The sequence below is a fragment of the Eutrigla gurnardus genome, assembly GCF_963514095.1.
Source record: "Eutrigla gurnardus genome assembly, chromosome: 23".
Taxonomy (NCBI): Eukaryota; Metazoa; Chordata; class Actinopteri; order Perciformes; family Triglidae; genus Eutrigla; species Eutrigla gurnardus.
The window spans coordinates 18,302,338-18,318,899 of record NC_139934.1 but is presented as its reverse complement, the minus strand read 5'-3'; the positions used below and the strand labels follow the sequence as shown (position 1 = coordinate 18,318,899).

General features: G+C 44.2%; 1 protein-coding gene across 1 annotated transcript in view; it reads right to left on the bottom strand.

Annotated features, from left to right (window-relative positions):
- Nucleotides 1-2,399: 2,399 nt before the first annotated feature.
- m1ap (meiosis 1 associated protein) overlaps nt 2,400-16,562 on the bottom strand; it is a gene marked incomplete at both ends in the record, with an annotated part of 51,683 nt that continues 37,520 nt past the window's right edge. Inside the window, 8 exons of the mRNA XM_084003676.1 lie at nt 2,400-2,612; nt 3,826-3,907; nt 3,992-4,107; nt 5,050-5,192; nt 5,285-5,348; nt 5,525-5,666; nt 9,300-9,459; nt 9,541-9,696. Of these exons, the coding sequence (XP_083859802.1) occupies nt 2,400-2,612; nt 3,826-3,907; nt 3,992-4,107; nt 5,050-5,192; nt 5,285-5,348; nt 5,525-5,666; nt 9,300-9,459; nt 9,541-9,696 (1,076 nt within the window). The remainder of the gene's footprint in view (nt 2,613-3,825; nt 3,908-3,991; nt 4,108-5,049; nt 5,193-5,284; nt 5,349-5,524; nt 5,667-9,299; nt 9,460-9,540; nt 9,697-16,562) is intronic.

The following is a 16,562-nucleotide window of genomic DNA, read 5'->3' as shown; positions in this document are numbered from 1 at the left end:
TTGTTCTTTCTTCAGGCAACTTGAGATGCAATTTGCAGCACACTTTCCAGATCAATTATTTGTGGAGTTTAAAGATAAGTTCTAGACGAGACGACTTCCAGAAACTACATGTGAACAGCTGGCCCTGATCTGCTGGACTGCTGATCAGACAAGCCGGTTTCGGGTTCTGTGGGTTCATGGGATTTGTATTGTTGTGGGTCTGCCTGGGTGTTGTGGTGGATCAGCTGCTCCAGCCGTGTTAACAGGTTGGTCCCATTATACAGACAAAGATCTGCAAACTGACAGAACATAATATTTGGTGTGTTTTGTATAGTTGGCTGCACGTAGATGTATTGAGATGTCAGCAGTAACGTGAAGGTCTTGTATAGTGTGTGTGAACTATTCTGTGTGATTTGGATGCCTGCTCTGTTGAGGACCCCCTGTACTTACCTGGGCAGGTGGTATGTTCCACCTCTTGTTGTTGTGTTGTTGTTTTGAACTTCTACTTCTCACCCACCTGCTTCTTCAACATCCCTTTTTAAAGGTTACCGGTGGCCTTTCTATTGGCTGGTGGCACGAGACTGTTCATGTTCCTCTTCATAGACGGTTTGATGTGGGTGGAACACAATGTAGTCAAAGGTTAAAGGTGGTTAGATAGTTATCTTCAGAAGGACAAATGATTCAGTTCCTAACCAGAACATGTGCAGCGTCCTGACATCACCGTGGACATCAGGTTGGGTTCTTTAACGAGCCGCACAAAGACTACTGTCACTACGAGGTGTTTTTAACTGGACTTTGATGACGAGATGAGTCCAATCCTTCATTCATATATGACGTGTTTCTATTCTTGTGTGTGGAAGTTGTGCAGTGTTAAAGTTCAAGTCATCCTCCCACCAACATGTGACTTAAAGACACTTTATTCAACTCATAACGTTCACCACATCCAACACCACGTTGAGTTCAATACATATCGACAGAAAGACGAGAACTGAAATATCACCAACTGAAATGAATTTACTGAATGAACATTAATTTACAACAATGTCCATTTGCTTTGCAGCTCAGACGATGAACAACACACAACATGAGGGCTGAACACTGCGAGATGAGAGAGAGTGTGTGTGTGTGTGTGTGTGTGTGTGTGTGTGTGTGTGTGTGTGTGTGTGTGTGTGTGTGTGTGGTCGTAAAAACAACAAGGAACAAAGAACAGACGATTGGTAACTTGTTAAAACTGGAGAGAAACAGTTCAATTCAACTCTGAAAGAATTAGTGAACACAACAGGGACACTTGTTAACTCACGCCCCACTAAGCTGGTGACATTTAATCAGGACGGACATTTCTCTGAGCTTGTGATGCTTCAGGAGAAGACGGAGTAGAAAGTACTGAGCAGGAGAGGGAGGGAGGGCCGGGACAGAGACACGAAGGGAGAGCGGCTAAAATGTCAGCGGGCACTTTTGGAGGTCCGGTCAAATTCTCTAGAGAAACAAAAGGATCATTGTGGGTGAAATCCGTGAATGCGGAAGTCCTGTGACATCACAACGTCATGAGGTCATTTGCCACTGGATGCTTACTAATGCTATAAGGTTGAACAAGGGGGTGGAATGGCGGGAGACTGATTAAGTGTGTGTGTGTGTGTGTGTGTGTGTGTGTGTGCGTGTGTGGGTCACAAAGCTCCTTGACGAGGAATAAATGAATAATGATGGATGAATCGAACTGACCAGTATGTGCAGATGAGCATGAATCTATCATGTTTTTGTGAACGTGTGGAGCACGAATCCCCGCTGCATGAAAACGACCCTCGTCAGTGTTCTGTCCTCTCTGGTCCCCATCCTTCCACCCCCTCACGCTGCCGCTCAGCCCCCAGCCAGAGCTGGCTTGAGGCCTCAAGCGGTGCATGTGTAATATCTGTAATATGTCTGCTTTATTACGCCTGACTCATGGTTTTGTGGCTGCTTTCTAGATTTGCTTTGCCTCGTCCACACTTCCATTGTGCTGCTGCTTCCCTTCGTTTCATCTTTGTGCATTGTTCATGTTTGTGCTGCGTCAGCACTCTGAAGATGGAAACTTTCCTTCCTCACACTCCGAGGCTTGTTACATGCAGATGGAGCTAACACTGTTCGTGTGGTGAGAAGAAATCGAGATGAATTGAAGTATTAAAAGAAACTGTAACCACACAGAGTGTAGTGTGTGTTCACAGGGTGTGTTCACAGTGTGTGTTGTGTGTGTGTCTTGCCCTCCTTAACGAAGTCTTTAAAGCCTTTATGAGCTGCCTGATTACCCACAAACTTTACAACGGGGACTGATTAGCCAAGTGTGTGTGCTGCGTGGCAGCTCAGGATGCTGAGCCGTTCAAAGTGTGTGTTCTCTCTCTCTCACCTCCCTGTCACTGTGTCGTCCCGCTCAGACCTGCACAGTGTTTTCACTGTTTGTCATCGTCATCGTCTTCCTCCTGGCGAGCAGGCTGATGACGGCTTCCGCTGCTGCTGCTGCCGAGGAGCGTCAGAGCTGGACGGGAGGCTTTAGCAGGAGGAGGTCTCGGTAAGAAGGAGGAGGAGTTGGAGGAGGAGGGCAGGGGGGCCACGGTGGCCCTGACCTTGCTGTTCATTCCTAGTTGGCGGCCGTGGCTTTGTGGCTGAGGGGAGACAACAAACAGCCTTTATATGTCATGTTTCAAAGCCCCTTTTCAATGCTACTTCAGACAACAACATCTTTAATCAAATAACACTAGTCTGATCTGTCAGTAGTTGGATTAACAAGACAGATGAGAAAAGAAAGAGTGAGATAAAAAGAGGAAGAGGAGGAAGCTCTCAAGGCGTGAAACATAAAGAAAAGAATACAAACATGATGATGAGAGTGAAGCTGCTCTGTGGAGAATATGAGAGAGAGCCATGAACACAAGAAACAAACGGTGTGTGTGTGTGTGTGTGTGTGTGTGTGTGTGTTGCCTCCATGCTGAACTATTTGCATGTCAGCAGCCGTATCGACCCTGATGAGTCACACTGCTCAGTGGACGGGGCCGCTTCCATGGAAACATGCTTTCAAAGAGGGACGCTGGACGTGAAGAGTTATTTTCCACTGGTTGAATCGATCCCAAAGACACATGTCTTATTGCATTCTGGGAATGTACCATTTAACAAACGCAAATTGGTCTAAAAGCTTAAAGATGAATCTTTTGGGATATAAAATGGTTATCATTCAAGTTTTGAGGCAACATGAAACCAAACTCTTCCAAACGTTTGATTTTTCATATGCATGGTTCCATCCATATATAGCTATATAGCCATGATCATTGTTATAATCAGTAGTGAAACACAAAACAACCTTTGACCTCTTTAAAAGCAGGATAAACTAGCTGCTCGTATCTCTGGGGCTGCTTTATGTCTGTATACTTATTTTTATTACTACACTACTATATCTGCTTTATTTTAAATTAATAATAAGTCAGTATATCCAGTGTTGCTGTGAGTAATAATACATTTGTGCTATTACTGCTCTCATTATATCATTTCTGTATAATGATTGACTGTTTCCTGTACACCTATGACATGGAGGGTCCCGGGACAGAGGCCGTCATATGCTGTAAGATTCAAAGCCCTCTCACACAAATGTATGATTTGGGGCTTTATGAATAAAACTGAATTGTATTGAATTAAATGCTGCCACCTATTCAATAAATATAGTGAGATGTGAGGAGACGTTGCATTAGTAAAGCACACAACTTCATGAGGTTTATAAAAACATTCTTCTGGCTTTGCATCAAATTGCTCTTGACTTGTGTTATCAGCTCCCTCTCTCATGATAATAAAAATGACCTTTACACTGCCAGGAAGCTGAGTGGAGTTTACCTGGCGTGGCTGCCTGCTGGCTGTGGTTTTAGTGCCCTCTAGTGGTTGAGACTGGTTCCTGTGGGCGACTGCTTGCTGCAGCCTGGAATGAACCATCATCAGTGTCATGTGAATCTATCGAACCTGTTCTAACATGATGGTATATATTGAGCATGGCCCCTCCCACCTGTAAGGGTACCGCGGCTGTGAGAGCAGGCCTCTGCTCCGGAGGTGCTGGTAAAGGTTGCTGCTCAGAGACAGAGGGTTGAACACACACTCCTCCTCCAGCTGAGTGAGACAGCCCTGAAAGACAGTCACACAGAAAACCATCAATACATCAACACAACTTTACGTTTATTCGAATTCACTGAAGGATGTCGTAAGGATTGGATATGAGTTAAGTACGGTAGGATGATGGTGAGGGGCATGTTTGATGGGGTGATGGTCATGTTTGATGGTATGATGGGGTGAGGGTCTGAAATCAAACAAATATCGCTCAGCAAAGTCCAGACTCTTCTCTGTTCTGGTCCTCAGTGGTGGAACAAACTCCCGACTAATGTCAGGACAGCAGAGTCACTGCCATCTTCCGAAAAAGGCTCAAGACTCACCTGTTCAGACTTCACCTCGACTCTGCATAGCATGACCCACTAACAACCCCCCCTTACCTATAGCACTTTGATCATAGCACTGTTGCTCTTAAGGTATGTTTGCTGAACAGCTACTACTTTACTCAGATGAGGATCTAACACTTGTTTCTATTTTTAGCTCTTACTTTATCAGCAATGATATGTTGTGGTTTCTTTGTTTCCTTCTTTTGACAAATGTACTTATTGTAGGTCGCTTTGGACCAAAGCGTCTGCTAAATGACCTAAATGTGAATGTAAATGTGAATGTAAATGATGGGGTGAGGGTCATGTTTGATGGTATGATGAGGTGATGGGGTGAGGGTCATGTTTGATGGTATGATGGCATGAGGGTCGTAGGGGTCCATGCATCTCCGGTGGGAGGGACTAAGTGAAGACAACATGGATGCTAGACCTGGGATGGACCCTGTATGTGTGAACCCTGTTATAGTCTGGGACCTGCGACCCTGAATAAGCGCTTACAAATAATTGACGGATGGTCTAAATCCCACTGCAGTTCTTCATATTTAGGACATATATCGGTGATTAACACATTGGTGAGCTCCTGATGCCTCTGTCTACTTCTGTCGTGTTTAGAATGAAGGAAGGTCACCTGACTAACCTGCACAGTGTGCATGGCGTGGAGTGCAGGTTCCTGAGTAGAGACGGGGAGAGAGCAGGGCAGCAGCAACTCCCTGGAGACCACCGGCTTCAGGAGGAGGGACAGAGACGGGGACGGCTGCAGGACGTAGTGGGAAGACATGCCTGTGTTGTACACAAGTACACACACGTACACACGTATGAGTGCATTCATAAGCACTGATGGTTCACAGCATGACTCTCTAACACACATAGACCTGAACCTCCAGCTGTAGATCTTTGTTCAGGCTCCACCTGCAGCAGCAGGAACAAGTCACGACTCTGAAAGAGCATGAAAACAAATCTGATTGCACAAAGGAGTAATGGGAACGTTCAGGACGCAAAAAGAAATCTGAATAATCCTGGTAGTTCTTTTGTTAATAGGTAACAGGAATGTGGTTGGTGTTGATAGAATGTCTAAATTGAAAAGGAGCTGATCAGAAGATGAATTCACACACTCGGAGAGAGTGGCAGAGCGCGTGGAACAGGTTGTGGTTGCTTTCCATTTCATCCCAGTCCAGCTGCCAGCAGGAGGTGGGGCGGAGCACCAGTGGCAGGCCGTACAACACACTCTCACACACTCCATCTGCACGCAGAGTCCTAACACACACACATACACACACACAACCCTGGTCAGCAGCCTTCACCAATCACAGAACATAGAGCATCTTTATGTCAAATAATATACAGAAACAAAGCATCATGAGCAGAGATACTGAGAAAGACATCATCATTACATGCCACCGCTGTGAATCATGACTCATCAGTATGTAAAGCACACACACACACACACGCACTCACACACACACACACACACACACACACACACACACACACACACACGCACTCACACACACACACACACACACACACACACACACACACACACACACACACTCACACACACACACACACACACACACAGACACACACACACACACACACACACACACACACACACACACACGCACTCACACACACACACACACACACACACACACACACACACTCACACACACACACACACACACTCACACACACACACACACACACACACACACACACACACACACGCACACACACACACACACACACACACACACACGCACTCACACACACACACACACACACACACACACACACACACACACACACGCACACACACACACACACACACACACAGACACACACACACACACACACACACACGCACTCACACACACACACACACACACACACACACGCACACACACACACACACACACGCACTCACACACACACACACACACACAGACACACACACGCACTCACACACACATTTTAAATATTTATTTATGCCCACATATAAAGAAGTACAAGGGTTCTTGCACAAGGGACATAAACACTGCCAGTGCAGTTGACAATGGAAGACGGTCAGACACAAAACGCCTGGGCAGCTGAACGCAGTTACATACAAAATGACCTACAGGTCAGATAGAAAACAGACATTTAAGGATACAAAAAACAACGTCTCCTCCAGATTGAACGGCTACCAATAATAACTGAGACTGAGCAGTACCTGGCCAACTGTTTAGCTCTTCTTTTAGGGAGGCCGGCCATCTGAAGGCCCCTCACAACCAACTTATGCGCATGCCCCAGACTACCAAATATAAAGACTAGAAGTTTACACCTGTAGCCTAGCTGAGAGATGGTCTGCTTCAGCTGCTGATATTTCAGCACTTTGGTCAGAAAGGCCTCCTCTAGGCTGTAATCAAAGGTACAGCCGACCTCCAGAATGAGCACCTCTCTATGATTTTCACTAACAACAACAACATCAGGAGTATTAGCTGTTACATGAGAGAACATTGAGACATCATTACACAGGCTGAACATACTCGGCTTCACAGTAGAATGTTTATACAGCATGATGGAAGACCTGAAGATAGAAGAGATATCTGCTGATATCAAATCTACAATTCTGTCATGCCTACATATGTAGAGCCCTCTGTAAACATGGCAACCATTTAAGATGTGAGACATGGTTTCAGCTATTTGTTCACTGCCATGGTGTATACAGTAAGGAGCATGACTTCCTGGAAACCAGATGGACAGGTTCAGTTTAGTTGGTAAAACCTGCAGTCTCGCTTTTATAGCAAATGTAACAATGTTCTCATCCAGGGCAGCATTTCTGAACACAGCGTGTGAGACAGAGTGGTCTGCAGCTGGGAGACATGCAATCTTCCCTTGAAGTCTCAGCTCAGTCCATTGCTGCCGCTGCCTCCGTTGTTGCGCCCCCAAGAGGTGACCTCGAGCATTTCTCAGTGGGAGTAGATGTTTTGTCCCACATACATTCACAGTTGCTTTTACAGAGATGTTGGGGTCGGATATAACCTCCTCTGAGACCTCCACGGTCTCAGAGTCAGACCCCGTCCACTCCAGGGTAACATCAGCCCAGCAACACAGATCGTTCAGGTCAGGCCAGTCTGACCACACACCGAAGCCAGGAGAGCGGCTGTCCAGCTTTCCACTGGGTTTCCTCTTGAATCCCAGGAAGTTAGGCTCCGACCCACGAGCCAGAGGGACCTTGCGTCTTCTTAGGTCCAGGAACAGAGAAGCTCGGGCAAGCTCTCTGACATATTTATCATCATTGTTCAACATATTCAACAGATGGGAAAGTCTCGTAGCAATATATGTCCATTCAAAATTAGGAACACCCAGACCACCCTCACTCTTACTATGAAATATGATATTGCGTGTTGTATGTGTATTTAGGCCAGTCCATTGTCTTACAAAATATACAGTTTTATCCGTCAAATCACATAGTGATTTTCGTGGAACATGTACATTAGAAAGAAGATGTTGTACCTTGGACAATGCAATTACTCTAACTGCCTCCAGCTTCATGATGAGTGGCAGTGGGGATACATTTATAGACTCAAGTCTGCTGTAATATTCTGATGTAATTTCATCGACTTGGTCTTTCCACTCACCTGCCACATTGAATTTATGACCCAAATATGTATACGTTTCATGACGTGAGTAAACTCTGAGTGACTTATTACAAACAGTGAACACAGGTATTGTATCTGTTTTAGAGTGATACCAACGGTTCCCCCCACTCCGCCTTTCATAAAAAACTGCACATTTTGAATCTTTAACCTCTAATCCTGACCACACACGCACACACACACACACACACACACACACGCACTCACACACACACACACACACACAGACACACACACGCACTCACACACACACACACACACACACACACACACACACACACACACGCACTCACACACACACACACACACAGACACACACACACACACACACACACACACACACACACACACGCACACACACACACACACACACACAGACACACACACACACACCACACACACAGACACACACACACACACACACACACACAGACACACACACACACACACACACACACCACACACACACACACACACACACACACACACACACACACACACACACACACACACCACACACACACAGACACACACACACACACACACACACACACACACACACACACAGGAGCATCAGACACGCCTATTTGTTTTAATCAATGTCACTCATTTGATTGGACACAGACGACATGACGTAATCATACACATGCATGCCGGCCTGTTGATTGTACTGTCTGTGTTTAGGAGTTATTGTCGTTTTATCCATTTCGATGTATGCTTGTTTATTTTTCTATATGTAAGTGTATATGTGTATGTGTGTGTTAATACATTCTCTTTACATTCGCACTATTTTACATGCTGTTTTATTATTTCTTTACACGGCCACTTAAGAGCACTGTATCTGTTTTGTTGATTTGTGCAGAAAAACAACAAACAAATAAAAACTAAAAAAATGATTATATATCACCCATTTATTTCCCCTCTCTCCCTTTATTCCATTTTCTATATGATCTATCATGGTAACGGTTATTATCACATATTATTTTTACTATTATCACATATTATTTTTACTATATTATTTCATGTATTTATTTGTTTCATTTAGTTTGTTTCTTTTTTCTTTAAAAACAATAACACTATATGGGAACTGTCAGGCCCATTATTATCTATAATGTTTTATTATTATGCAATGGAAATGTTTATTTTCTCAATATCATCAAATCAACATCACCTGTGTTGATTACACATTTTGTGAATTATAATAAAAGATGCTGAATGCAGTCATATCTAGACACTTGTCTCTTACTTGATTGCTTTCAGTCTCCGTGGCGGTTGGCTCTGATTGGCGGACCCAGTAGTGACAGGCAGGAAGTCCCGGATGGTCTCAGCCTTTCCTCCCAGGTTGGTGTTCAGGGGAATGAGGGCGGGGCTTATCAGACGCTCCTGCATGTCACACTTCACACACACTGCACAGGTAACAGATAGGTATGAATGGACGTCAGGTCATCCAACAGGTCAGCTGTTATGTCTGGGATCTCTGTGTGCACCTGGGGTGGGGTTATCCAGGGGGCGGGGCAGCAGGAGGTGGAGGTGCTCTCTGTCCCCTCCCTGATCTTGAAGCCACGCCTTCAACACCGTCTCCATGGTGAACACATTGTTTTCCACCCTCTGCAGGTCGACCTCCGTTCCCAACATCAGACAGTCTGAAGACGGACACACAGATGAAAGTGCTTTTATTTTGAAATGTAACAAAAAGCCAAAGCCATGTTGTTTTCCACAGACATGAATTGCTCAAGGACTTTCCATTTCCTTTCATGACCACTAGGTGGAAGCAAAGTCCTTTGTGACTGGATGGACAGTGAAGACTGTTTGAACTTCATGTCTTCTGAAGGCTCATCATCCGAACCCTGTGTTAGGCTCCACTGGAGGAAACGTCCTGCTGCTGAGGGGAGGAAGTGGAGCTGTGTTGGGTGTGTGCAGATAGGAAGCAGCCTGTATAACGCTCTATCTGTTGCTCTTCTGGCTGTTATAAAGATGGTAAAATAAATCTCTGTCTCATATAGGAACAGCACGCCTTATTCCAGAGAACAGAAAGCAACTGCACTACTCTCCTCTTTCCACCCGGCCACTTCCACTTTGCCTTACAGGAAGGAAAAAGACACCGTATGGACGAGCCCTACCCTCCTCCTCTTCCTCTTTTATCACCCCCCAATGTCCATTTATTTTTGCACACGAGACACAAACCTGACAGCCTCCCTTTCTATGTGCTGTTTAATAGTTAAAAGCAGATCAGGAGATAACTAATGGGATGAGAGAGTGGAGGATAAGGAGGCACGGTAGAGCGAGGGAGGAGACAGAGCACAGAAGATGGATGAAGAAGTGTTTAAACTCTCCCTGCCAGGAACTTTTAGAAAAAGTCCTAGAATAAAATATGTCTTTGCTTCTTTCATCTGTCATCTACAGCACGGAAGCTATTTTTGGTTTGAGGCCAAAGTTTCCAAAAGTGCCTCATCCTGATATAAGTACTTCCTGTGAGGAGAAAGGAATGTGGACGTTGGTAGTCAGATCCCTGCTCAGTGAAGGTGAGAAGGATGAAGGAAGGGAAAGAGAGAAAGATTAAGCATTGTGCTTCTGCTTTACAAGTTCCTTTCCTTTTACGTCAAAACGCAGCTAAAGTCCAGATACTTTGCTTTCATTTCTGAAACGCAGCTCTTGCTCTTCCAGCGATGTGGATTAAGGATGGTGGGAATACTCTTTTTCTTGGGATCAGACCTGTTTCCTCCTGTATATCAGAGAAGACTGAACCACTGCAGAGGAAAACAGAGTAAAGGAAAAAACAGGCTCAATACACATGAAGGTAAACAGTTAGAAAGAGTGAGACATAAAAGGAGGTAAGGGACCTTACAAGGACAGAGTGAAAAGAGGGGAAGAAGAAGGGATGTTCTCTTGCCTTCATGGGAATTGTAATGCAGAGATAAGAGAAAGATCCTTGAGAGAACAACAGAGATGGATGAAAGCGGGTTGATGCAAATCAATCGGCTTTCTTCCCGATAATGTCTGTCTGGGGAATAGGAATGGAGAACGGAGGAGAGTAAGTGTGTGAGAGAGAGAGAAATATGGAAGTTGGTGTTGAGAAAAGAGGGGATGAGAGTATAAATTACAGAGAGAGAGAGAGAGTAGGAGGAAGAATGAGAAAGGACCAGATGAGATAGGGAAGGGATGGATGGTATGATGGGTGAGGAATGATGTCGGAAACGCTTGTAATTAGACCATGTGTGTGTGTGTGTGTGTGTGTGTGTGTGAGAGAGAGAGAAATATATGCTTCTCCCAGCAGCTGGAAGCCTTCCAGACAGTCCACCCTGCATGTGTAACATACTGGTTTCCCCAGTCGTGACCGAGGAGCAGTGGGAGCAGTTAACCCCGACATGCGTTCAGAGAGACAGACTGTTGCTGAGCTGATGTGACGCTGTCTGTCTCTCCAGCAGGCTAATCTGACTCTACACGGCCAAATCCTCCCGCAGATGTCTTTCCTTCACAATAGTGCTGAGTTCATTAAGTGTGTGTTTACTGTATGCAAGATTAACAGCCCGCCAAATGTTACCATTCATCCGTCCCAACACAATCTCTCCATAAAGTTGCTTCTCCGTTCTCTCGGTGTGTCTGCTTTCTGCTCTGGCATCAAAGAATTCATAAAAGGAACTCTGAAACTAAGGCGTTCCACGTTCAATGTGGCCTTTGTGATGAAACATGCCACATGAGACCTCAGCTGTGTTTCCCATAGACTGTTTATAATTAGTGAATGTAGTCATGGTGATGTCATCCGTTGGTTAGTGGACGGCTTCGAAGCTTCGAGGTTATCATTTTAGCCATTGCCATCTTGGATTTTTTGCAAGTGACCATATTTGGACTGTGGAGGAGCGACGGGTGGATCTGATGAACACAAGCAGCAGAGCAGCACCCTTACTGGATCTGGATCCATGTGGATTCTGGTGTGAAGCTGCTCACAAAGTTAGTTTCATAATTCAAGGTCAACTTTACAGCTAAGTGTTAAAGTATCTTAGTAGCTAACTGCATATAGCATGGTAGAGACCTGTCAATCAGCAGGTAGCCCCCATACTGCAGCTGCCTTACAAAGCAGTATACATTCATACTAGCAAAGGGCTCTATGACAAAGATGACACATATCAAGCTCCGCCGATGGTTTGAAATGACACTATCATGGAGCGTGATGAAAACCAAGAATCATTTGATCGTGGTGAATTTCCATTATTGGGATAATCATCACCAGTGACTTGGAAACGCTGTCATGGTAGAAAAGTGAGAAATAAAGCCTGATTTAACAAGACCAGGTGAAACCTCGTACCTGGCTGGACCCTGCTGGTCAATATGCTTAATTACAGATAAGCTGAACTTCTCAACTTCAACAATTATTTTGTTAAACACCACACATAATACGGTCCAGCCAAAAAATCCAGGGCACAAAAATACATAAAAAAATAGATTACCGTAATCCTTTATATATGCAGGGAGAGGTTATGATTCATCCTCATTTTATTGAAGATTATTTGGTTGTTTTTCATTAAAAGGACGTTCATGAAAAAAACGTTTGTGTTATATCTGTGATGCAATACAAATATTTGTTTCTTGACAAAAAAGTGATCAGTATGTTTAACTGCCATTTTAAGATTCAAGCATATTTTGATGATTATCGGGATAATATCATAAATGGCAATTATTTTGGCAGCATGAGCTTAACGTGAGATTTTTGTATTGTCCCATGCCTAGTCTGTCATAACTACACATGACTCAGGTTTAAATGGGACATATTATGCAAAATCAATTTTTTCATGGTTATCAAACCTAAATTGGGTCCCTGGGGTGTCAATAGACCCCCACAGTATCAAAAAAGGCCATCATTCTGTATTTATAAGGAAGAGGATTAGGGCCACATGTGAATTTTTTTTTAGTTCTGACTTTAAAATCAGAATTCTGAGATTAAAGTCAGAATTCTGAGAATAAAGTCAGAATCTCAGAATTTTGAGATTAAAGTCAGAATTCTGACTTTATTCTCAGAATTCTGACTTTTTTCTCAGAATTCTGACTCTATTCTCAGAATTCTGACTTTAATCTCAGAATTATGACTTTATTCTCAGAATTATGACTTTAAACTCAGAATTATGACTTTAAAGTCAGAACTCAAAAACAAAATTCACATGTGGCCCTAATCCTCTTCCGTACATTTATATTTTAGAACATTGAACATAATAAATAAAATAAATGGTAAAATGACTTTCATAAAAATAACCTTTTATGCTATTGCAAAGGTTATGTTGATGAGTTCATGGACCTCATCTTTGATAAGGTGGTTCTGGACCGGAACCAAACACGGATGACATGTTGAAGATCCCCATCCCAGAGGACCTCAGTGCAGTCTGAGTCATCGACAGTTGTGTCACGGTTCAGTCGGGTGGCAGTCTGAACACAAACATGTTAACTAACCGTTAACGTCCCGCTGCATTCGAAACAAGTTCTGGGTGGGAGTCTGGTATCAGAACGTTTGGAGGCGGTGTGAAACTGAAATTGTTTATGTCTGATGAGTAATTCATAGACCCGGCTTGAATACATCAGTACTTGTTGAGAGGAGTATAATATGACTCCTTTAACTCCTTTAAGCATGCCATAGCGGGGGGTGGTTCTATCCTCCTGAACCACAAGACCACTGAGCTGCTGCCTCGAAGCCTCGACACCGGATCTGTTGCAACAGTTGAGGCAGTTTGGATGTTAATGGCAGGAAGCGAGTACCAGTTGCTGCCTCATCACATCACTGGCAACACACATCCTTCAGGAGGGCTCCGCCTGTCTAATGATGACACCGTAGTGGTGCTGTGTGACTGGACTGAACAGTGATTCACCTCCACATACATTCACACAAGTAACCTGAAAACACAATCGGATATGATGAAAATGTCCCTGGAGACATGATCTATGTTCTATATGAAATGATGACAGATTTGTGTTTTCGGTAAAAGTTTTCTCTCACCTCTGCCGATGTGATCGTGTAAAACAATTACTATTGATTTGAAATTATCCTGAGGGGGGAAAACATTCATATTAAATCTGTAATGAGTCTTCTGAATGTATGGATTTAAGAAAACATATAAATCACTCGGGGAGATCCTTGCTTTCTATTACTGATGTTCGTCCCTCCCTCTTCCTATTGACCATCCCCTCATCTCTCTCTCTCTCTCTCTCTCTCTCCGTCCAGTAATGGTTCCCTTTACTCTCCTGTGCATTAGGAGAGTGCATCGTGCTCACGACCATCGACCGAGGTAACATTAGCTTGTGTGGGGGAAACAGTGACTCAGTGAGCTAATGCAGTACCAGGAGAGGAAGCTCTATAACCCTGTTTTCACTAATTCCTTTACATGTGGATCAGCCCTACCATAAAGGACATTGTGCTGTGTCATGGTGGAGATCTTGGATCTTGATCTCATAGTATTTAACCATCACATATAAATATTATATATATATACACACACACGCATATATATGTCGTGTTTATTCGGATTACTAGCCCAGTTTCCGAAGTACACTCAACAAAAATATAAACGCAACACTTTTGTTTTTGCTCCCATTTTTCATGAGATGGACTTAAAGATCTAAAATTCATTCCAGATACACAATATTACCATTTCTCTCAAACATTGTTCACAAATCTGTCTAAATGTGTGATAGTGAGCACTTCTGCTTTGCTGAGATAATCCATCCCACCTCACAGGTGTGCCACATCAAGATGCTGATCTGACATCATGATTAGTGCACAGGTGTACCTTATACTGCCCACAATAAAAGGCCACTCTGAAATGTGCAGCTTTGTCTCACAGCAAAATGCCACAGATGCCACAAGCATTGAGGGAGCGTGCAATTGGCATGCTGACAGCAGGAATGTCAACCAGATCTGTTGCTCGTGCATTGAATGTTCATTTCTCCACCATAAGCCGTCTCCAAAGGCGTTTGAGAGAATATGGCAGTACATCCAACCGGCCTCACAACCGCAGACCACGTGTAACCACACCAGCCCAGGACCTCCACATCCAGCAGGTTCACCTCCAAGATCGTCTGAGACCAGCCACTCAGACAGCTGCTGAAACAATTGGTTTGCATAACCAAACAATTTCTGCACAAACTGTCAGAAACCGTCTCAGGGAAGCTCAACTGCATGCTCGTCGTCCTCATCGGGGTCTTGACCTGACTCCAGCTCGTCGCCGTAACAGACTTGAGTGGGCAAATGCTCACATTCGATGGCGTCTGGCACGTTGGAGAGGTGTTCTCTTCACGGATGAATCTCGGTTTACATTGTTCAGGGCAGATGGCAGACAGCGTGTGTGGCGTCGTGTGGGTGAGCGCTTTGCTGATGTTAATGTTGTGGATCGAGTGGCCCATGCTGGTGGTGGGGTTATGGTATGGGCAGGCATCTGTTATGGACGAAGAACACAGGTGCATTTTATTGATGGCATTTTGAATGCACAGAGATACCGTGATGAGATCCTGAGGCCCCCAATAAAGCAAAAAAAATGCACATTTCAGGGTGGCCTTTTATTGTGGACAGTCTAAGGCACACCTGTGCACTAATCATGATGTCAGATCAGCATCTTGATGTGGCACACCTGTGAGGTGGGATGGATTATCTCAGCAAAGCAGAAGTGTTCACTATCACACATTTAGACTGATTTGTGAACAATGTTTGAGAGAAATGGTAATATTGTGTATCTGGAATGAATTTTAGATCTTTAAGTCCATCTCATGAAAAATGGGAGCAAAAACAAAAGTGTTGCGTTTATATTTTTGTTGAGTGTATATACAACGCTGAAACTAAAGTCACGGTCTAAGCTGATTATTGACCTGCTCTCCTTTATGACATCGACCCGCCTCGATTTCATGATGAACTATATAAATATATACATTTGTACTATTTCCCTGTAGTGGTGCACCATGACTGGTTACATTAGGTGGTCTTGGAAAGGCCCAAGCTGAAGGTGGCTCGCTGATCCGAGTGTAGGATTTACAGCCCCCCTCGCCCTGACCTCACCACTTCCTTAAAGGAGAAATCCGGTAATTTTTGACCCCATTGTCGTTGTCCTCAGGGTCATCCCGACTTATTAGAAGCAAAAAACCCGACAAAAATTGACGTTGCCTAGCCCGAGATCTGTACCTGCCTGGCAGCCTTCCAGACTCGCTCCAATGCTAACCCATTGGGGCACGTTTTATCTGCTTTCCTGGGCCTCAGAAAACAATTCCAAGACCTATGCAACACAGGTTGGGTCCGTACGAGACACCACGGTGCTCGTTTAGCTCAAATAGTGTTGCAAAACGAAATAAATATGTGTGTTTTAGCATGAAGTTACTCACCTCAAATCACCCCGTAGACATTAGCAGTAGATAGCCGAGCGCCTGTCGTCCCTCCCAGTCACCGCAGAAACGAAAACGTTTTCCTCGTAGTTTTGATTTTGTATCCATAAAGAAACGACCGAGGTGTGCAGTCGTCCTGTCCGTAATAAATCCAGGAAGC